Source organism: Amia ocellicauda, chromosome 6 (genome assembly GCF_036373705.1).
Source record: "Amia ocellicauda isolate fAmiCal2 chromosome 6, fAmiCal2.hap1, whole genome shotgun sequence".
Taxonomy (NCBI): domain Eukaryota; kingdom Metazoa; phylum Chordata; class Actinopteri; order Amiiformes; family Amiidae; genus Amia; species Amia ocellicauda.
The window spans coordinates 3,102,328-3,123,735 of record NC_089855.1 but is presented as its reverse complement, the minus strand read 5'-3'; the positions used below and the strand labels follow the sequence as shown (position 1 = coordinate 3,123,735).

The window sequence follows — 21,408 nt, the reverse complement described above, 5'->3', positions numbered from 1 at the left end:
CCTCCCACCTGATGGCAATTTAAATCGCACCCTCAGTAATTTAATCTTTACTTTATAAGACCCACAGACCGAGTCTAACATTCCTCAACATTTCCACGCACGTGAACGAGTCTAGCAGGAAAATGAAAGTAAGGGCAGAATTAGCTACCACTGCACTACGCCTGCAATGTCCTGAGGGGACGGGAGACCACACATGCTCTCCTCCATCTGATAGGAACAGGAAGCTCACTGCGCTCACGCTACCAGTCTGACGTCACAGGGCTTTCAGTGCCAGCTGGAGGGCAGGCACAGGGCTCCTCTGATAGCTCTGAGCCGCAGGCATGTGCTCGGCCACAGAGATGACTTACAACGTCCACCCCCGGGACATTTCCACCTGAATTTGATTAGTCGTAGGATTAGGAATGGTTTTGTTTTGTGACGCTTTGTTTTGAGACAGGGAAAAGGGTTATCCTCTCATTACTTAAGGTTATATTTGGGCAACAACACGCTCTGAGACGACTCTACTGCTGTGGCAAGGACAAGTTGCAGCAAAGCCTAATGGGAATGCTCCTATATTCTTCGCTATCATAAGAGTCTCTGGATTAATAAGGATGGTGTTTGGGATCCAGTTTGGGAAGCATCGTGCAATTAATCTTCAGCACTGAATCTCTAATCAAACCTTTTTACCAACACATCCATCAAAAGTGTTATGCTCACATGACAGTGTTAAAAACTTGGCAAGCCAGCAACTGAGAGATGCCAGGACTAGAAAAGTACCAATCAAAACAGGTCATGTTTCATATCATCAGATCACGGCAGAGCAGCAGAGTGTGAAGACTCTGAGAGGCAGCCAGCAGACTTGGGCAGCTCCCTCCTGCGCCATCACTCTCACACTGCAGCCAGAAACACGCCGGTATGGTCTCCAGTCATACTGGGACTTGAGCCGCTGGAGGATTGGGGCAAATGGTTCATGTGTTCAGAGCTACTTCTAGTTCACAGGTGGCTCAGCAGATACAATCTCGGCAGCACAGGCTATTCAAAGGGACTTAGATAATATTCAGTTGTGGGCCGACACCTGGCAAATGAAATTCAATGTGGACAAGTGCAAGGTATTACATGCAGGTAGTAAAAATCCATCCATCCATCCATCCATCCATCTTCGAAACCGCTTATCCTGGTGAGGGTCCCGGAATACACCCAGGATGGGATGCCAGTCCATCGCTAGGCGGTAGTAGAAATGTCCACTATAATTACACTATGGGAGGAATAAAACTAGATGAAGTAACGCATGAGAAAGACCTAGGAGTCTATGTGGACTCCTCACTTTCTCCATCCAAGCAATGTGGCATGACGTGGGCAACATTTTACAGCCCTACGGAGAATGAGCGATCTCCTTCACTCAGGCAATACAGGCTCAAAAGCAGCGCAGGGTTGCTATATTCTAATCCAGTCTTCCTGGAGAGATCGAGGCAGTGCTGCCGCCCTGAAGTTCGGTGCTGGATTACTCACACAACGTCAGGTGGAGAAAGGGTCCCTGTCCCCCAACCCCCTGACCAGACTGTCAGAGTCTTCACACATGCCACCAGACCCATCTCTTCAATTGGCAGTAAGTGTGTTAACTGTGCAGTAATGAACTGCAGACAAGCCAGATATAGAAAAGAAGCCAGTAAAATTGATGGCTTATTTTATTTATTGTTATTTAATTGCTGCCATGCGTTTGAATGCTGCAGACTTCACAGTGTGTCTCTGAACGGTCCGTTGGGGGAGCTGCTGTTTTGCGCTGTCCGGCAGAGCTCGTGGACAGCCCAGGTGCAGCTGACAGACAGACTCGTACTCCAGCCGTGACAGCTCCGACACACTTGGTATTTAAATACGACCCACACGTTCTGTGTTATGGTTCAGCCGCTGGTGTGGAGCCCGGCGTGAGGATCTGTGAGCCCGAGGAATCTCGCGGCCGTGTTATTGTGTCTCAGTCTAGCGTGAGCGCGGGGTCGAGCTGTTGTGTCACGTTACTGCCGGCTCAGTACGCCCGGGCCTCTTGTTTTCGGCTCTGGTCTGAGGGCTTGCGTTGCTCTGAATCGCACTGAACTGAAAATCTCACCTCACCCATCGCTGCGATATCCGAGAAGAGGCAGAGCGGGTAGGAGACACAGACGAGCTCGGGCAGGACTCACCAGAGGAAGAGCCAAGTGTTCCTGCTAAGTATCTCCATCGATTGATCTTCCTCTTTTGTTTTTAGTTCTTTTGTTCGTTAGTTTTCTGTCAATCAGTGCCCAAGTATGTTGGAGACTCTATAACAAGGCCTGTGAGTAATCGCACAGCAGCCGCTACCCCCCGGGCACAGAGCAGTGGAGCAGACACAGACAGATTTACAGCACAAGCCCTTGCCCCTGTTTACACCACAAGACAGTCTCTGATGATGGACGAGAAAAATAATCCACTGTTTTAGAAGACTCGTCGGCATACGGGGGTCCAGAACGACTGAGGGTCTCATCACTGAAATATCACTTCTGTCTCACGAACGCAGAACATAATATCCATGATGGATGCAAGAAGAAATTAAAGCGATACACAATAATGATTGGCATAACCCTTTGAAGTGAAGAATAATTTTGTGCATTATTACATTATTTATATCTACAATCCTAACCGTGTGCTAATGCGTGAAGTGCTCTGCTGGTGCTCCCCGCGCCGGGCGCTGATGCGGTGTGCCTGGCAGTGTGTGTTTTGCTCTGGCCCTTTTGCGCGGATCAGCACGGACATCCTGCAGCTTTTAATTAGAGTGTGTGATTACTTGCAGGCCTTGTTAAACCATCTGCCCAGCCTGCTCTGGTGTGGCGTGCCATTAGAGCACCGCGGGGAGGACGTGCCACGCTATCGTTCCAGGAAAGAGACCCATCGCTGGCAACCGCAACCCCTGCCACCGCCACCACACGTCTGCAGCTGTGGAGCGAGGGAGAGTGGGAGACGGGAGGGTGGGAGAGAGGGGCTATTGTTGGAACAATCAGCCAGGCGGGAGTCTGGCCTCATGACTTCTTTAAGCAGATTTAAAAGGCCAGGAAGGCTTATTAGGACTGAGCAGCAGTTACAATAAATACAATATTAAAATACCTTCCTAAATGGCCTCGGGAGAGTGCTTTATGAGAAACTACACCAACGTGCTGAGAGCAGTAAATTAGTTCCCCCCCGTACTGACTCAGTGGAAAGGGACAGACCGCAGGAATTCTGTCAGTTCATTTTCAAAGGCTCTAAACGGCACTGATGGACTGACGGACTGACTGGAGGGAGCGTGGGGGTCTGGCACTTATCTTCTGGGTTCACAGAGACAGATCACTAATGATGTCTTAGATAAAAGGAGCTCCATTAGTCTTGCTATCCATCTGAATATAGACCAGACAGCGTGTGCGTGTGTGTGTGCTTTCTATTGGTTCTTGTCTTGGTGCAGGTATGTTTACCATTCTTCCACACGGTGCCATTTTGTCCCTGGCCTGCCCTCCCGTCTCATAACTTAAGATGCTTCGCCGTGGTTTTCTACCCCCATCAATCATTGTGTACCACACCTCTCCACACTCTGCTGTGACTGCGTGGTGATTTACAACAGGAACCGTGTTCCTGCCAGAGGAAACCCTCACAGCGCTGTCTGACACAGTGATCACCCCCCGAGAGCCCGAGACACAAATTGCTGTGAAGTTCTTGGCCACGGCCACGTGCCCGGACTGCACCTCTATTGTTGTTAATATCACATCAGTGCTGCGGGAACCCCGGGGGAAACATCTGCTTGGACTTCATTACTGCAGCGTTAGCAACACTCTGTGCGCTCCGCTGGCACCCCTCGCTCAGTTAGCGGCAGGTCGGTCTGTGGGAGAGGTTGCTCGGACTCCCAGAGACAAGCCCCTGGGGATGACAGGGGACCCTGCACTTTGTGGACTATTCTTTCCAGTAACTGTAATGAATTACCGATTTCCATTGCTTGTTTCCTCCTGCTGGTTCGGATTCTATAAATATCCCAGGCTGTTTGTGCCAGCGGCTGCTGCTGGCTGGGGAGCTGGATAGCGTCTGTGTGTTCCCCAGGTCCTCGGCAGGCATTCCCCGGCACAGATGGGCACAGAGTCTACTCCGAACCACAGCCACAGCCTTCAGTTTATTGGAGTGGCTGCATGTCAAGCACCCGGCCCGCAGCACTGTGCAAGGACACATTAACACAACATTAGTAGGTGACCGCTCAGAGGAAAGAGGTTTGAGATGGGAGCCGACACTAAGACATGCCAGGTGTGAGTCTTTCAATCCGGCCTGTTCTGCCTCCGTCTGGCTCAGAGATTTTTACACGATGGGAAAAAAACTAAATAAAATGCGACTGATATAAGTAGCTGACAACTGAATAAACAAAACACTTTGAGATGAAGCCAGATGAAATATTTACTTCCCTTTCAGTCACAGAACAACGCTTTTAACTTGTATGACCTCTGGGGAGTTCTGCTGTGCACTCGCATCAATCAGAAGCTCGTGTTTCTTCATCATGCAGAACATACCTCGGCCCATACAAGGGGCCAGTTCGCTTCCCTGACACATATCCCACAATGCCCGTCCCCGAGCTCGGGCCCTGTACTCCACTGCCTGCCAGGGAGCGGTATTCCAGATTCTGGACAGTCAGTGACTCTGTGTGAGTGCAGGTGAAGGTGGTTTGTATTTTTTTTGGGTTGTTTTGCTTTTGACTCAGCTTAAACAAAGGCATGTTTCCAGTCCCCTTCCTGCGGAAGTGAGATGGGTACAGAGGTCTTGGCCTCATTTATTGCCCAGTGAGTCTGTTGCCCCACCAGTCTGCTTGTGCCTCTCTGACCGATCTCCCTTCCCTGTCTGTCTCCATTCCTCCTGATGCCCACTGTGCCCAGCTGTGCCCTGGGGCAGGGAGTTATCCAGACAGTGTGGATGGGGGGGCCTGGCTGGCGCTCTGGTGTTTTGCTCACGGATTCACGCTGGCGGTGGGGGGGAATTGGCACACAGCTCTGGAATGGAATGTGCTGCTCTTGTTTATCTATTTTTTAATCAGATGCTTCACCAAACACCCTACCATTTTAGAAGTCAGGGGCCCAGGGGGGCCACAGACAGACAGACACATCCACTGAGACACACAGAGACACGCAGGGTGGAAGTGTACAAACAGGTGATCAGTTTATCCAGGGGACTTCCTCACTTACATCCATTTGTTGAGCTCCTCTGTACATGATTAGTTGTAGCACGGCCTGGGAAATGTGATCGTGAGATGGTTCCTTGGGTTTTTTACCAGTCTGTCTTAAAATAAATCACTGTTATTGCTGATGTTGTCGTTTTTTGCTCTTGCTAGTTTTTGTTGAAGCACCAGTCTCAGCTACGGGAGTCTCTCTGACTGAAGAGGCTGTCTGGGTCCGTCACGCAGTCAAAGCCCCTTTAGAGCTGATTGATCTGATACAACATAAGAAGCAAGAAATAGAGGTCAGTGGCAGCTTGAATCAGGGAGCTGAGAAGGCAGAGCGGAGTGAAACCTGAAGACCTCATGAAACTGGAGCTCTGCAGCCCTGAGGAGCAGTCGCCCCCAGACAGGAGGAAGAGGAGGTGGAGGAGGAGGAATGAGGCTGCTGATCCCCCAGATCAAGACAACAGAGGCAGTTCAATCCGTTAGGCACAACCCATCCAACGAGCAAGGCTGGAGGTGTTCCCCAGGCTTCTGGAAACAGAGGGACAGACAGCGCTGGGATATTTACACGCTGCCGTCGCTGGAGTATATTATTGTCCACACACTGCACACTATGACAAACCTCGCATTGACCGCTGTGTACCGAGCTGCTGGTCACACACACTGCCTCTCATTCATTCTCGGTGACGCCAGTGAATGTGATTTATTCATGAAGTATTTTAGAACAGATCATGAGAGAAATATTCCTGGTGGGAAGGAAAGTACTTTAATAAGAAGAAGAACTATTTTGTAGTTGTATAACATGTTATTTTTAGCTTGGCTGTGGGTTTTTTAAGTTCAGTCATTCAAAAACAACATTCTGCCATGAAAGTGAATTCTTTCCCTTTCTCTCACCTTGGTCAGGAACATTTTTCTTGTGTTTTTTCTACCACACCCAGTGACTTCACATCAGGTGTTTAGCCATTTGGTTGTGCTTTGGCATGGTGTGTTTCTCCCTGCAGGGACACTGTATATTTCTGTTGGACAGGGACTGTGCCCACTGCACACAGCCGCCCTGCTGCAGCCCCTGGAGCCACAGTCCGGACAGCATGGCCATCGGCCAACACACAGGCACGGACACTGACTTGGGCAAAAGACCACGCTCTGCCCTTGGTCCCAGGAGTTCTGGATTGGAGTCTTGTGACCCATGGCATTCCTTCCAGAAGCTCCGGCAGGGTCTAGTGTTCCATAGCTCTGGTCGCCTATTGAGTGAGACATCGAACACTAAACTGTCCCTCTGCTCCTTAGAGCAGGTCTCAGCAGATACCAGGACAGAATCTATTCCCTTTACACCCATAGCTGCAGATTTCCCCCCCCTCTTCCTCACCTTCTGCTGACCTCCCCATCTCGATCCCCTTGGAATCCACCATAATCTAGGAGTCACCCTCGATCCTGCGCTCTCCTACACCCAGCACATCACCACGCTGATGCGCACCTGTAGATTCTTCCTGAGCAACATACGCCTGATCCGTCCCTTCCTCACCGACTACTCGACTCAGCTGCTCGTCCAGTCACTGGTCCTCTCCCGCCTGGACTACTGCAACTCCCTCCTGGCCGGCCTGCCTGCATCCACTACCCGCCACTCCAGCTCATCCAGAACTCTGCGGCTCGTATGATATTCTCTCTGCCCCGATTCGCACACGCTACTCCACTGCTCCGCTCCCTCCACTGGCTCCCGATACCGGCACGCATTCAGTTCAAGACATTGACCCTCACCTACCGCTGTCTCGACCACACTGCACCAAGCTACCTTCAGTCACTCGTCTCTCCATACATCCCCTCCAGACCACTGCGCTCCTCCAGTACCAGAAGACTAACTCTGCCTCCTCTCCACTCTCCTTCCTCCAGAGCCGCTCCTTCTCATCCCTGGACCCTAAATGGTGGACCACTGGTAAGTGCGTCTGCCAAGAAATAAAAAAAAATAATAATAATAATAATAAGGGATTTGGCACCAGAGAGCTGACAGGGTGATACACCAAAGGCAAAGAGAGATCTGTGTCTGGCCTCGTTTCATTACCTGCCAGGCTGTTTCCAACGTGAGAAGAGCTTGACAGATTTACAACACTACCAGGTGCGTATAAATATATACTATATCTATATCATTACAAGAGTGGGGGCTGAGTGACAGAGATTGAATTATAGTACGTCAACGAAAAGAAAGTTGCCGATATACAGACACCCTGACACTGAACCTCACAATTGGTCCATCTGTGCTGGGCTCCTGCCCCGTGTCATGAATGAGGATTTCAAAGCTTTCCAGCAACTCGCGGACAGGACAAATAATGAGGGACTGGATGTTCCCGTCTCATTAATTCACAGTGAAGAGCTGACCCTGCCCACCGTACCGGAGCCTGCCATTAGCTGTTATCAGGCTGTGGAGTACAGGACTAAATATAGCCACTCAGCTGTGCGGGTGCCAACGGTGTTGAACGCTGTCTATCGGCCTATGGCAGCCAGAGTGAGTTACTCGGCCTGGGCTGGGACGTGGGAGAGGCCTGTACCCGGCAGCATGGCTTTTGGGGTACAATTGCCCCCTATGTATTGTATATACCCACTGTATAATACTCTGCATGTTGGGAGAACAGAGTACAAGGATTTTTATATAACATATTCATATACTATCTGTTGGGGATAATTAAGTTTGGTGGGCATACTGATTATTTAACCTACTGTAACCATGTAACTCATTGTATTGTATTCTTATTGTAGGATTAGCCTTTAACAGAAGTTGCAGAGTTAACATTGACATATCTCACTGGAAACGTTGCCATGGCAAGGGGGTCTGAAATTTGTCATTATTGCAGAAATAACATAAATAACATACTCGCGCATAACTATTTCTGTGAAAGTCTAGACACTTTAACTCATGGCCATCCCCTCACCTCTATTTTGGAAATGTCAAACCACAATCTCCCTATATTTAGGGGCTGCTTCCCTGTAGGAAGCACTGTAGGGGCACTGACATTGCAAGTGCACCAACGACACTGCAATGCACTGGACTGCACGACTGGCGCTGTCAGGAATGAGCTGCTGACAAAACACGTCTTAAAAACTACCACTCCTACTACTGTTGCTGTTACTTCTACTAACACTACTACTTCTGCTGCTTTTAATACTACTACTACTACAACTAATAATAATACTATTAATGGTAACATGGCTGGCTCTGATCCTGCTGCTTTGGGAGTCGTGTGACGTGAGCAGTGTGTCTGTCTTCAGCGCTCAGTGATCGGTGCTCATCCACGCGGTGAGGATGAGCACCCAAGCCAGGGAGAGCTCTGCAGCTGAGCCACGCATCTGAGTGGGAGAAGCCTGGCGCTCTGCCGAGTGTTTCCATTTCACAGCAGGCGGTGTGGCGATCGTGCCCGGGGTCGGGGGAGAGATCGGTCTGACAGGTTGGGATATAGTTTTCCCGGTTGACGCAGAGAGCAGCAACTCCACAGAGAGAGACACCCAGAAGCCAGACTACGCTCTGCCTGTCCACACGTCTGTCCAACAGGGGGGATGGTTTCGTTTAGGTACTCAAACAGGCTGGTGAAGGAGTCCAAATGCTCACAGGTGCTGCACTCTCTAAAAACAGGAAATGAGCTGCAGGTGTCAACGACCTCACTTCCTCCCCTTTGCAGCTTTGGACACACGCCTCTCACTCTGTCCCGACTCCTCTCTCTCCTCTCTCCCCTCCTTGTGCGGATCCCTCCTGGCAGAGCTACAGCACAGCCTGCTAATATTACGCAGCAAATTTCCACTACTTCACCGCCTTCATGGGTTTGAAAGTTTTTTTTTTCCATATGTATTGCAGTAATTACACTTACAGAGGGAGAGAGAGAATAAGAATTGCAAGACATACAGAAAAGCAAAAAATAAAAAACACGTGAATTGGTAATAAATGCAGTAAAGTCTGTTAATGGTTCCCTCAATGCAGGGAGGCGCAGGACTCAGGGAATTAGACTGAGCTCCATGGCACTGTGTCTGACAGAGGCATCACCGCATACTGACACTGAGCTCCACAATGTGGGGCGTCATCAGTAATGTTTTAATTATTATTCATTGATTCATCTGTTTGGGCTCTTATTGGACCATTCTGTCCTTTGGCATCTTCCTTCTGCATCGTCTCTCTGGTCGCTCGGTGAGTGTGTGGCCCTGGGAGACAGTCTGGCCCCCACGGGCTGAAGCTGGTCACTCTGCTGCAGGAATGCTGGACACACCACACCACCACAAGACACACCAGCACCGCCACGAGAAACACCAGCACAGTCACAGGAGAATGCTGGAGGACCATGCTGCCAGGCTGTGAAAACTGTATGATGTGTTGAGTTCTGTTAGTGCTGCTCTCACTCTGAGGCACAGGAAGGGTTCAGTGCCAGACATCTGCTCCAACCCCAGGACACACTTCCCATTACCGCACTGCCGGGCAGGGAGACCAGCCATCCAACCCTGGGTCCCCAGAGCTGCGTTTCTCTCCTGGGGTCATTTGCGTGTCTCTCTCCCCTGTGTCGTGGTTGTGGTATTGACTCTCATGGCCTGTACTGTAACTGTGGCGGCTCATTGTGAAGGGCAGTGCGGCAGTCCTGTGTACCACACTGTGCTTTCTGACACACCTGGACCCTTCAGGGAACAGAACAGAGATGAGCTTCAGGACAGGAATGTTTAACAAAACAAAATGGAAGGAGGGAGGACCAGCTTACTTGAAAATCAGCAAGATCCCCTGATGCCTGCGATCTGTGGGCTGATGCGCATTGCAAAGGCATGGAGCGCCAAATGTTTGTCAGCTTATAAACATCCACCACATCAGCGAGGGGCGACCTGGGAAGATGTTCTCAGAGTCCACAGCAGAGCCCAGCACCACATGAAGCTCACCAGAGAAGCTCACCACTGCCCAAGAGCCAGGCTGCCTGCAGCAGAGCTGGAGCTGCCAGGGAGTGATGTCATCAGGCTGCCCTGAGAGAGAGGCACCAGAGTGGCCCCACCCTGCCGGCTCTCACCCAGCTATGTCCCCCAGGAGTCCAGCGTCTCTTAGGTTTCAGCCACAGCTTTTTTTTTTTCTTACTTGGTCTGATTCCACTGTTTTGCATTTATCAGTGTCGGGAACAATTAGGCGTTCAACTTTAACGAGCTCTCTAAAACGTTAAGGTATTATTATTTATTTATTTATCTATTTAACCTTAACCCTGTTTTCCTCTTGCCTTAACCGCTTCCATGTGGTTAATATCAGATCGCACTAGTGTGACTGAAAACTGAGAGAGAGGAGGAGCCTGGGGTTGCCTGAGTGCAGAACTGAAGGAGAAAGGGAGGGAGAGAGAGAGAGAGGGAGAGAAGGCAGGGCCGGGACAACCAGCTCAGCAATCCTTTCTATACCCTAATATGAGACCCTGATAAGAGAGATCAGGATAAATGAGGAGGAGGTACTAAAGGGACTAGCAGAATTAAAAACCAACAAATCACCTGGGCCAGATGGGATATTTCCAACAGTACTTATAGAAATTAGAAAAATTATTTATAGGCCGCTAAGTCAAATATTCCAAATGACACTTAGAACAGGGGATGTGCCAACTGACTGGAAGACAGCAAATGTCTTACCAATCCACAAGAAAGGGGACAAAACTGAGCCAGGAAATTGAAATTCAATGTGGACAAGTGCAAGGTAATACACGCAGGTAACAAAAATGTCCACTATAATTACACTATGGGAGGAACAGAACTAGAGGAAGGGCAGCACTGTGGAGTAGTGGTCTGGGCTCTGGACTCATAACCAGAGCAGACTCATAGCTGTTGTACCCTTGAGCAAGGTACTTCACTGAGATTGCTCCAGTAAAATACCCAGCTGTATAAATGGGTACAAATGTAAGTCGCCCTGGATAAGAGCATCTGCTAAATGACAAAGAATGTAATGAAGTAATGCATGAGAAAGACCTAGGAGTCTATGTGGACTCCTCACTTTCTCCATCCAAACAATGTGGGGAAGCAATAAAAAAGACAAACACAATGCTAGGGTATATTGTCAAAAGTGTAGAATTGAGAACAAGGGCAGTGATGTTCAGACTGTACAATGCACTAGTTAGAGCTCATCTGGATACTGTGGACAGTTCTGGGCTCCACACTTCAAGAAAGATATCGCTGCTCTAGAGGCAGTTCAGAGGAGAGCAACCAGACTTATTCCAGGTCTGAAGGGAATGTCCTACTGAGAGACTGAGGAACTGAACCTTTTCACCCTGGAACAGAGGAGACTACGTGGGGACTTGATCCAAGTCTTCAAAATCATGAAAGGCATCGACCACATCAAACCAGAGGAGCTTTTCCAGATCAGCAGGGACACACGCACCCGGGGCACACATGGAAATTGGGCTTCAAGGCATTCAAGACAGAAAACAGGAGACACTTCTTCACACAGAGAGGCATCACAATCTGAACAAACTCCCCAGCGATGTGGCTAAAGAGACAATTTGGGAACATTCAAATAGGATCCTTGGATCACTTAGTTATTAATGGACACCAAACAAGCACAATGGCCTCCTCTCGACTGGACACTGTCTTATGTTCTCATGTTCAGGTGGATGTGAAGGCAGCACACTGAGATTTTGTTCAGTTTAATGCATAGAGTGCATGCAGACCAAGTGAGAGCATGCAGCCTGACTATGAGACATGGTTCATCACCAGCAGTTGGGTTCAGAGCCATGTCCACAGAGCAGCCCACCTCCTCTGGGAATTTGACATTTAAATGACAGACTCTAAAGACTTCTGTGTGCGCAGGTGCAAATAAATCAACCTTACACTTCTTTATGGTTTTCCAGGAGAACTTGTTTTGTACATGTCACGTAAATGAAGTGAAGCTACCTCTACTACCATTCGTTCTTACCCGAGAATAAACTAATCATAATATTCTCTGACTCTTGTCTTTAGTTTTGATTTGTTCTAATGTCACCCCTGGAAAAAACAACCACCAAATATACCACCCAAAACCATCACAAAATGACCCGGCTGCCACACCACCAAGCGTGTGTAATGGACTCTGTGGGCAGGTTGTGTGCAGCCTTATCAGGCAGTCAGGATCTCTCTCTCTCCCCAGCCCCCAGCCTCTACAGTGACCTCTAAAGACTCGTCCAGCTGCTTTCCAGAAGTGGTTTACACAGGTGGCCCTCGCCCTGTGGTCGCGCGAGGCGACACACAGTAATGTCGTACTGAAACAACTCAAGCCCCTCGGACACACTGCACACAGCGGCCGAGCGCTGGACTGTGACGGTGCCCTGCTGCACCTCCTGTCCGGCTCAGTCTGGGATCCCAGGAGCATGAGGTGAGCTGATTCACTGCAGTGGATTTATTCTCTGTTATCCACAGAGACTCAGGACTCCGGATATTTTATTCAATGCATGCAAGGGAAGAGCCACAGGTCACTCATGAAGAGATGGAGCAACTCTTCAGAGCACTGGCAGCAATACAGACATATACTGTATACATGTAGCTTCAATGGGCGTATTGATGGTGGGACCTGGGACAACCAATCATGATATTGGTGTAACATGAGACAGAGAAATGGACTGGAGATGTGCTTTCTGGATTGACTACTTTCTGACAGAGACATCCCATTCCAAACCATAGGTCTCATACCTTTTGTTTCAGGGTATCTCTCTTGTATAAGCAGGCAGGCAAACAGCAGTTATACTCCTGAGTGTCTGCAAGCTTGACTGGCAAAACCTGTCTGTGAACGAGAGCTGAACCCAGCTAGTGGTCCCCTGGTCCAGTGTGCCAATAGGAGAGATATTTTTCCTCTTCAGCGCAGACCCACAGGGCTGCAGCTGCACAGCAGAGATAAGCTAACCCTACTTGCATGGACCCTGAGGTCACGTGACTTGCTGGGCTGGGCTGGGCTGGGCTGGGCAGTGTGTCGGGCAGGTTTGCAGAGTGAGTGACTCCTCATTTGCCATTCAGCTGCTCCCACTGCAGTCCTTGTTTGCTCCCCTATAGCGATGTCTGCTGTGCTAGTGCTGGAGGAGTCGGGCCCCAGCCTGGGCGTCACGGGCCTGGAGAGAAAAGGCAAGCAGAAAGAGGCGGGGGAGCCCCTGAGAGAGAGGGGACACTGGGCCAACAAAACTGAGTTCCTGCTGGCTGTGGCTGGCCAGATCATTGGGCTGGGCAACGTGTGGAGGTTCCCCTACCTGTGCTACAAGAACGGAGGAGGTGAGTGAGGACAAACGAGTGAACTGTACATATACCTTACTGTAGTAAAGAATAGTAGCTACTTCAGAACATTATAGTATACTTAAAATGCACTTAACTGTACATATCTGTCATATCGGTGTACAGCCACTGTGCACAGCAGGAGGAAAATAATTGTCACGAAGATATTGCAACAGTGTGATTCTCCTGAACTGCTCTGTCAATATAGCGTCTTCATGTCTGACGGCGTTATTAGAGCACGGGTCTGACTGCAGCTTCACGAATGATCCCTGTGGAGCCCCGAGAAAAGAAGGTGTTGTTATTTATAGGTTAAGGTCTCGAAAGCGCACAAAGTCCATGTCTGGGGATAACTGGATGAATCAATGAATATGCATTAAATACTGATTCATATGCAAGGCTAACGGATTTTATTGGCTATTGAATAATCAACAATACAGCTAATGAGTCGGTATGTCGTAACCTTTGGTACAATTCCACCTCAGCACTGCTGTGACCTTGTGGACGACTCAACAGGACGGTTTCGTTATCAATGTGACTGATAGGGAGAGATGTACTCCTTTAACAAGTAATACTCAGGTCCCGATTTATCTACAATAATACCAAATAGTTTATTCAGCTACAACAAAGCGCTCTGGAGACGGCCAGTCAGGAAGCTACATCTAAAGTTTTTCTAAAGAACATACTATCATACAAGATGCCTCCCTTTGTAACTTCATGACGTCAGTGAGGAACCCCAGACTTTATCACACCTCTCCTGTGTCTTCTGTTTTCTCTATGGCCTTGGATGAAAGTGTTTTTCTACAAATCAGCTACACAGAACTACTGCAGTCTCTCCGGTGCGATACACAAAGCTGAACTTCATGCATGGGTTACACAATCTTGCTGCAACAATGGTGCGAATATAATATATTTGGCATCTAGACAGGGCACTGTCCTGCATCAGTGACCATGTCAGGGCAAGGCAGTGAAATCAGTTGTTTTGAGAAGAGCGTGTCTCTGTCGGCTACAGACGTCTCCAGACACAGACAGAAAGCAGACGTATGGGTGTCATTCGTACACCGCGAAGCAAAGTGACTTCAGCTCCTGGGGGTCCGGAGATCTGTGCAGACACACCCAGGGTCCTAGCGTCAATCCAGGCTGTAAATTGGTTCAGCTGAGTGACTCATTAGTTAAATTCATTTTAAATTAGTTAAAATCTCAGGGTATAAGGAAGACCACTCTGGCCTTTGAGGAATGGATCTGAGGAACTCCAGGTAAGAGTATTGAACTCCCTACAACTCCTCCCTACTCATGCCTTACTCCTCCTCTCCTCCCCACTCCTCCACTCCGCCTCCCCCAGGTGTGTTCCTTGTGCCATACCTGCTGTTCCTGGTGCTGTGTGGCATCCCCCTGTTCCTGCTGGAGACAGCGCTAGGCCAGCTCACCAGCCAGGGGGGGATCACCGCCTGGACGAAGATCTGCCCCCTGTTAGGAGGTACAGTTCCATGCGCTGCCTCCAGCTCCTGTCCGAATGATGACATTTTCCTTATTAATATAATTTTATAATGACATTAAAACTGATATTTTCTAGTTCCTTATATAGGGATTCAACATTTTATAAAAACAACTCTACCTTACATTTAAACGATGGCTGTTCCTGTGTGGTTGCGACTGTCCGCAGGTCTGGGCTACGCCAGCCAGGTGATCGTCTTCCACGGCTCTGTGTACTACATCATCATCCTGGCCTGGGCGCTGTTCTACCTGCTGAAGAGCTTCCAATCGGTCCTGCCCTGGGCCAGCTGCACCAACACCTGGAACACAGGTAACCCCGGGCAGAAGACTCACCTATGCAGTCTGCCTGTGTGCCCACTGACTCCACCACTCTTCCCAGTGAATGGCAGCCCTGTAAAGATGTTGAAATACAGAGGAGGTGGAGACAGTGGGGAGGGTGGCAGAGACCATGGTCCTTGAGAACCTGCATCACAAACAGCTATCCTGGCAAGACCAAGTTTGATCAGTGTTGCCAAAGCATCGACACACAGGCCAGCACTCAGGAGCAGGGAAATGGGGGACAATACATTCTACTGATTATACCTCTAACAGACACTGTCCCGTCCTCTCTCTGGCAGCCTCCTGTGTGGAGTTCGGCACCAACGGTACGGCTGCGGAGAACAGCACATCTCCGGTCACGGAGTTCTGGGAGTGAGTGGCACCATGTGTCTTGGCGCTTCAGTCTGGAGGAACGGGTGGTGAAGGGGACAGTGGGACAGGGGACAGGGGACAGGGGGTGGTGGGGAAGTGCTAGATCTGTCCAGCCAGGGTTGTGTGTGTGTGTGTGTGTGTGTGTGTGTGTGTGTGTGTGTGTGTGTGTCCATGTGTGACTCACTGTGCTTGTGTGTTCATGTGTGTCTGCATGCACATATATATGTGTGTGTGTGTGTGTCTTGTCTCTTCCCAGGAGAGAGGTGTTGAAGCTGTCCAGTGGGATAGAGGAGCTGGGCCCTGTGATCTGGCCCCTGGCCCTGTCTCTGCTGGTGGTCTGGGTCACCTGCTACTTCTGCGTGTGGAAGGGGGTGAAGTCCACAGGCAAGGTGAGCCCCCTTTACAGGCAGGAGACATCTGATCTCTGCTGTCTGTGCTGTGCTGTATCAGTGTGTAACTCTGCTGTGCTGTATCAGTGTGTAGCTCTGTGCTGTGCAGTATCAGTGTGTAGCTCTGTGCTGTATCAGTGTGTAGCCCTGTGATGTGCTGTATCAGTGTGTAGCTCTGTGCTGTATCAGTGTGTAGCCCTGTGATGTGCTGTATCAGTGTGTAACTATGCTGTGCTTTATCAGTGTATAGCTCTGTTCTGTGCTGTATCAGTGTGTAGCTCTGTGCTGTGCAGTATCAGTGTGTAGCTGTGTGCTGTGTTATATCAGTGTGTAGCTCTGTGCTGTATCAGTGTGTAGCTCTGTGCTGTATCAGTGTGTAGCCCTGTGATGTGCTGTATCAGTGTGTAACTATGCTGTGCTTTATCAGTGTATAGCTCTGTTCTGTGCTGTATCAGTGTGTAGCTCTGTGCTGTGCAGTATCAGTGTGTAGCTGTGTGCTGTGTTATATCAGTGTGTAGCTCTGTGCTGTGCAGTATCAGTGTGTAGCTGTGTGCTGAGCAGTATCAGTGTGTAACTCTGTGCTGTGCTGTATCAGTGTGTAGTGCTGTTTGTTCTCTGTCCTGTAGGTAGTCTATATCACCGCCACCTTCCCCTATCTGATGCTGTTGGTGCTGCTGGTCCGAGGCATCACTCTGCCTGGCGCCACCCAGGGCCTGCGGTTCTACCTGTACCCCGACCTGTCCCGACTCAGTGACCCTCAGGTACGGCACTGGGGTGGACGGGCAATGCAGGCTCTGTTCTCCAGACTCACTCACACACCTGTACCTGTAACTGTGTGTCCCCTGTCTGTCCTCTGTCTGTCCTCTGTCTGTCCACAGGTGTGGATGGACGCAGGGACTCAGGTGTTCTACTCCTACGGCATCGGCATTGGGAACCTCACAGCAATGGGCAGCTACAACAAGTACAACAACAACTGCCTCAGGTGAGACCCAGTACAGCACAGTACGATACAGCTAAGCTGAGCACAGCACAGCACAGTTCAACATTTAGCATTTAAGTATTTATTTTAAAAATTGAAGTATTTTAAAATGTGGAAAAGAAGGCTTAATTATGTACTAAATCTGAAAACAAGATTTAAGTGAAATCTATGAAAAGAGACATTTAAAAAAGTTCATTGCACTTCTGAGCTACACTTGAATACATATTGTTACAGTCAGGCTGGTGCTCTCCACACACTACACAATTAAAAAGACTGGTTTGATTGATTGATTGATTGATTGATTGGTTCATGACTGTGCGCCCCTCCCCCGCCTCGTGTGTTGCAGGGACAGTCTGTATCTGTGTTTCCTGAACAGCGCCACCAGCTTCCTGGCTGGTTTCGCCATCTTCTCCGTGCTGGGCTTCATGGCGCAGGAGCAGGGCCTGGCCATCACTGAGGTGGCCGAGTTGGGTGAGCCAGGGGCAGGCAGCGGCGCTGGGGAGTGGAGGGCTCAGGTGGGGCGGGGGTCTCGAACCAGGGTCCACTGTCTTCTGTGCATCGATTACAATAATAAAGTGGATTATTGAAGTATTCCAGAGAACTCCAATAATCAGGAGACACCAGGGCCCCGCAGGAACTGAGTGTGAGTCCCTGGTCAAGCAGGAATCCGTGGGTGATGCGTGTGCATGTGCGTGTGCGTGTGCAGGTCCTGGGCTGGTGTTCATCGTGTATCCATGGGCGGTGGCCATGATGGCCCTGCCCCAGCTCTGGGCCACCTGCTTCTTCTTCATGATCATCATGCTGGGGCTGGACACCCAGGTGAGCACCATGATCCCCTGCCCCCGTCTCCCATCTGCTCCACCTCTGTATCTCTGCGTGTCTCTGCGTGTCTCTGCATGTGTCTGCGTGTCTATGTAACCTCTGCATGTCTCTGCGTGTCTCTGTGTGTCTATGTATGCCTCTGCATGTCTCTGCATGTCTCTGAGTGTCTATGTATACCTCTACATATCTCTGCGTGTCTATGTATACCTCTGCGTGTCTCTGCGTGTCTATGTATACCTCTGCATGTCTCTGCGTGTCTATGGATACCTCTGTGTGTCTCTACGTGTCTATGTATACCTCTGCATGTCTCTGCGTGTCTCTGTGTGTCTATGTATACCTCTGTGTGTCTCTGCGTGTCTATGTATATCTCTGCATGTCTCTGCATGTCTATGGATACCTCTGCATGTCTCTGCGTGTCTCTGCGTGTCTATGTATACCTCTGCGTGTCTCTGCGTGTCTCTGCGTGTCTATGTATACCTCTGCGTGTCTCTGCGTGTCTATGTATACCTATGCATGTCTCTGCATGTCTATGGATACCGCTGTGTGTCTCTACGTGTCTCTACATGTCTCTGCATGTCTCTGCGTGTCTCTGCGTGTCTGATGCCTGTATGTCTCCTCTCTCGGGGTCAAGTTCGTGTGTCTGGAGTCCCTGATGACATCCCTCACTGACCTGTACCCAGCCATTATGCTCAAAGGGTACCGCCGAGAGCTGCTCCTGCTCCTGATCTGTGTGGCGTGCTTCCTCCAGGGCCTGGTCATGGTCACCCCGGTGAGACAGCGCCCCCACTGATACCCCTGAGGACCAGCACTCGTACACCAATTTGTCATAACAGTGCATGTCCTTCACTGCAGCAGCTAGTCACGGTCCAACAGATGTCTTGGCATCTCTCAGACTTGGGACAATCTAGTCTTGGAGGTGCTGCACTGCCATCCCTGTAATCCTCTCTCTCTCTCTCTCTCTACAGGGAGGCCTGTACATATTCCAGATCTACGATCATTACGCCTGCACCGGACCCGTCCTGCTGCTGATGTCAATCTGCCAGTCGGTGGGGATAGGCTGGGTGTACGGTGAGTGTGCAGTTACTGAAGTGGTGGCCGCCCAGTACACACACAGTTAGAAACAGAGATGGGTGAGCGTTGGGCAGTGCCGGCACCACGGAGGGGCATGGGGTGGCATTGTCCCACACGAGCTGGTTTTGCACTCCCAAGGGCACAACCTGTCTCAGTGCGCAGCATCTTAGCGACCTCCTCTCTCCTGCTTATGTCTCCTGTTCCTCCTCTCCAATCCCTCTCTGAGCACCTCACTCTCCAGTCCCCTGCTGACCCTCCTCTCTCCCCTGCCAGGTGCTGACCGGTTCCTGGACAACATAGAGGACATGATCGGTTACCGGCCCTGGCTCGTCTTCAGCCTCTGCTGGCGTTTCTTCACTCCCATTGTCTGTATGGTGAGCCCCGCCCATCCAAATATTTTGCCAGCAAAGCAAATTAAACACTCCAGAAAGCGTGCAAGTGTAATGAAGACATCACCTGTCTCTCTGTCTCCCTGTCTCTCTGTCTTCTCAGGCGACCTTCACATTCTCTCTGGTTCAGTGGTCCCCTCTCACCATGAACGGGAGCTATGTGTACCCAGGCTGGGCGTATGGGCTGGGCTGGCTATTGGCTCTCTCCTCCATCGTGCTCCTCCCGCTGTGGGTGCTGTACTCCCTGCTCAGCTCTCAGGGGCCCCTGCTGCAGGTCAGTCAGTCAGTCAGTCGGTTGGTCAGGACGAAGGAGAGCGCACCAGCAGTCAGAGATGTCCAGCTCATCTGTCTGTCTGTCTTTCTGTCTGTCTGTCATCCCCCAGCGTCTCCGTCTGCTCTGCCGCCCTGCCGATGACATACCGCTGACCAAGAAGCAGAAAGAGGACAGATCCCTGTTGAACTCTGACCCCAGCTTAGTGCCCATGATAGACAAACACGGGGACAAGGCCCTGGTGAACTGAGGGCCTGTCCCAGGAGGGGAAGGTGGTGGGAAAGGAGGAGGGTGTCCAGCGTCCCAGGGTGTCTCTCAGGTCCACTGGGACATTGTTGTGCCCACCACCCTTATTTAGGACAAGTAGCATTATTAGAGCTGTACTTATACAGCTTACTTGTACAATGCAGTTTAAAAGGACAGTCCATACAGCATACCATCGGTATAGTCAATACTTGCAGTGCATCATCAGTATTGTAAATATAATGTAATTGTTCGGCAGTATACTGTCTGGATACTACAGTACTCGCTCAGTCCATTGCAGTCCTGCCGAGTGAGTCCCTGCCTGTACAGCACTGCCACCAGAACAAACGACACGCCCGTGTTCAGTGTAATGAAAGTGTATTAGTTCACAGGGTCCTGCTGGGTGGGTCTTTCCACCGGGGTGTGGGGTGGCTGACCGTCACCATCACTGTCACTGTCAGGGCTCTGTGCTAGTGGAGTCTCAATGTCGGGGGGGCAGCTGAGGCTCAGTGCGGCTCTTCTGGGGGTTTCTGTGTTTGTTGCTTTTTGTTTTAAAGATATTGTATTGGGCTCTTGCTGGTAGTAATAGGTGTCGGAAGAAACAGGATGTTTTATATTGTGGCTGGTTTGTTCGGCCATGTTTCTCTGCTGTTTATTTAGGGCAGGTCCTGCTGAGGCAGCATATCTTCAGACTCTTTTATATGCAATTTAAACATGATCCCTAACGCGCTCCTCAGGACAGGAAATGAGAGAATACAGAACATTGACATGCTATCATATTGTTAAGTAAAGGATGAATAAATAAAGTACTTTATTTGCTGCAGTACAGCTATGGTCATCCGCATTTATTCACACGTTCATTATATCTGAATGCAGGCTCTGTGTTCGGTGCCTCCCAGTTGGATGAACGGAGTTGAGGCAGGAAGGGAGGGGCGGGGTGGGGGGGAATTTTGGACGGTTGCTCCATTGATTTCTATGCAGTCAGTCAAAGGTTTACACCCCCCCCACCACCCGCGCTCAGTTCAATCAGCTGGAACTGTGACCATCTCTCCAGGGCTGAATCAGTGCTCATCAAACCCTGAAAGGATATCATTGATCCGCCGGTACAGTTCACTGAGCAGCATGTTTAACGCTCCCCTCAAGACGCGCAGGAGCCCCGCTCTCCAGGGCTGCACCCCCGCACCCCCACACCCCCGCACTGAGCCGTGTTGCCGGTCAATCCGCCTCCAGACTCCTGCGACTCCTGGCAGCTCAGTGTCTGGAGAGGCGGGCCTAGGGCACTGTGCCACCTGGGTTCAGAGCAGCACCATTGCCCAGCCCTCCAGAAGGAAGAGGCTGTGATCAGAGTCTAGCTCCGCCCCCGTGCCCTGGTTGTCCCACCTGTTGCCAAGATACTCTGGGATCAGCCTCCTGGTTTCCTCACCGGGACCGTCCTCTGGAGACTTTGCCATGGAGAGGCTCACCGCGCCCTCGCCCAGCAGTCCCCTCAGCCAATCGCAGCCCGGAGCAGATGGCCGGTCAGAGCAGGGCGCTGTGTTTCAGTGCCCAGTGGCAGCTCAATCAGACGCCAGACTCAGGTTTATATATACATCACTTCTGAACGCCGAGTCTGTTAAAAGTGCCCGTCTCGGTGTGATGCAGCAGGTGTGAAATCTCCGGAGAGAGGGGTGAGCGAGAGAGAGACAGAGTGCTGAGTGGTGAGC

The 21,408-nt window shown here is 50.3% G+C and overlaps 1 protein-coding gene across 1 annotated transcript; it reads left to right on the top strand.

Moving 5' to 3' along the window:
• The first annotated feature begins 13,069 nt into the window (after positions 1 to 13,069).
• Positions 13,070 to 20,531, top strand: LOC136750756 (sodium- and chloride-dependent GABA transporter 2). The gene is made up of 14 exons (XM_066705799.1): positions 13,070 to 13,360; positions 14,700 to 14,834; positions 15,021 to 15,161; positions 15,469 to 15,541; positions 15,798 to 15,930; positions 16,557 to 16,691; positions 16,809 to 16,912; positions 17,256 to 17,380; positions 17,616 to 17,728; positions 18,363 to 18,500; positions 18,697 to 18,799; positions 19,076 to 19,176; positions 19,295 to 19,465; positions 19,575 to 20,531. The coding sequence occupies exons 1-14, from the start codon at positions 13,150 to 13,152 to the stop codon at positions 19,710 to 19,712; spliced, it is 1,821 nt and encodes a 606-aa protein (XP_066561896.1). The 5' UTR covers positions 13,070 to 13,149; the 3' UTR covers positions 19,713 to 20,531.
• The last annotated feature ends 877 nt before the right edge of the window (positions 20,532 to 21,408 follow it).

Coding starts and splice junctions, on each gene's coding strand:
- LOC136750756 (XM_066705799.1), top strand. CDS start 13,150: ATGTCTGCTGTGCTAGTGCTGGAGGAGTCGGGCCCCAGCCTGGGCGTC. Junction 14,835..15,020: donor GATCTGCCCCCTGTTAGGAG/GTACAGTTCCAT, acceptor GACTGTCCGCAG/GTCTGGGCTACGCCAGCCAG. Junction 18,501..18,696: donor GCCTGGTCATGGTCACCCCG/GTGAGACAGCGC, acceptor CTCTCTCTACAG/GGAGGCCTGTACATATTCCA.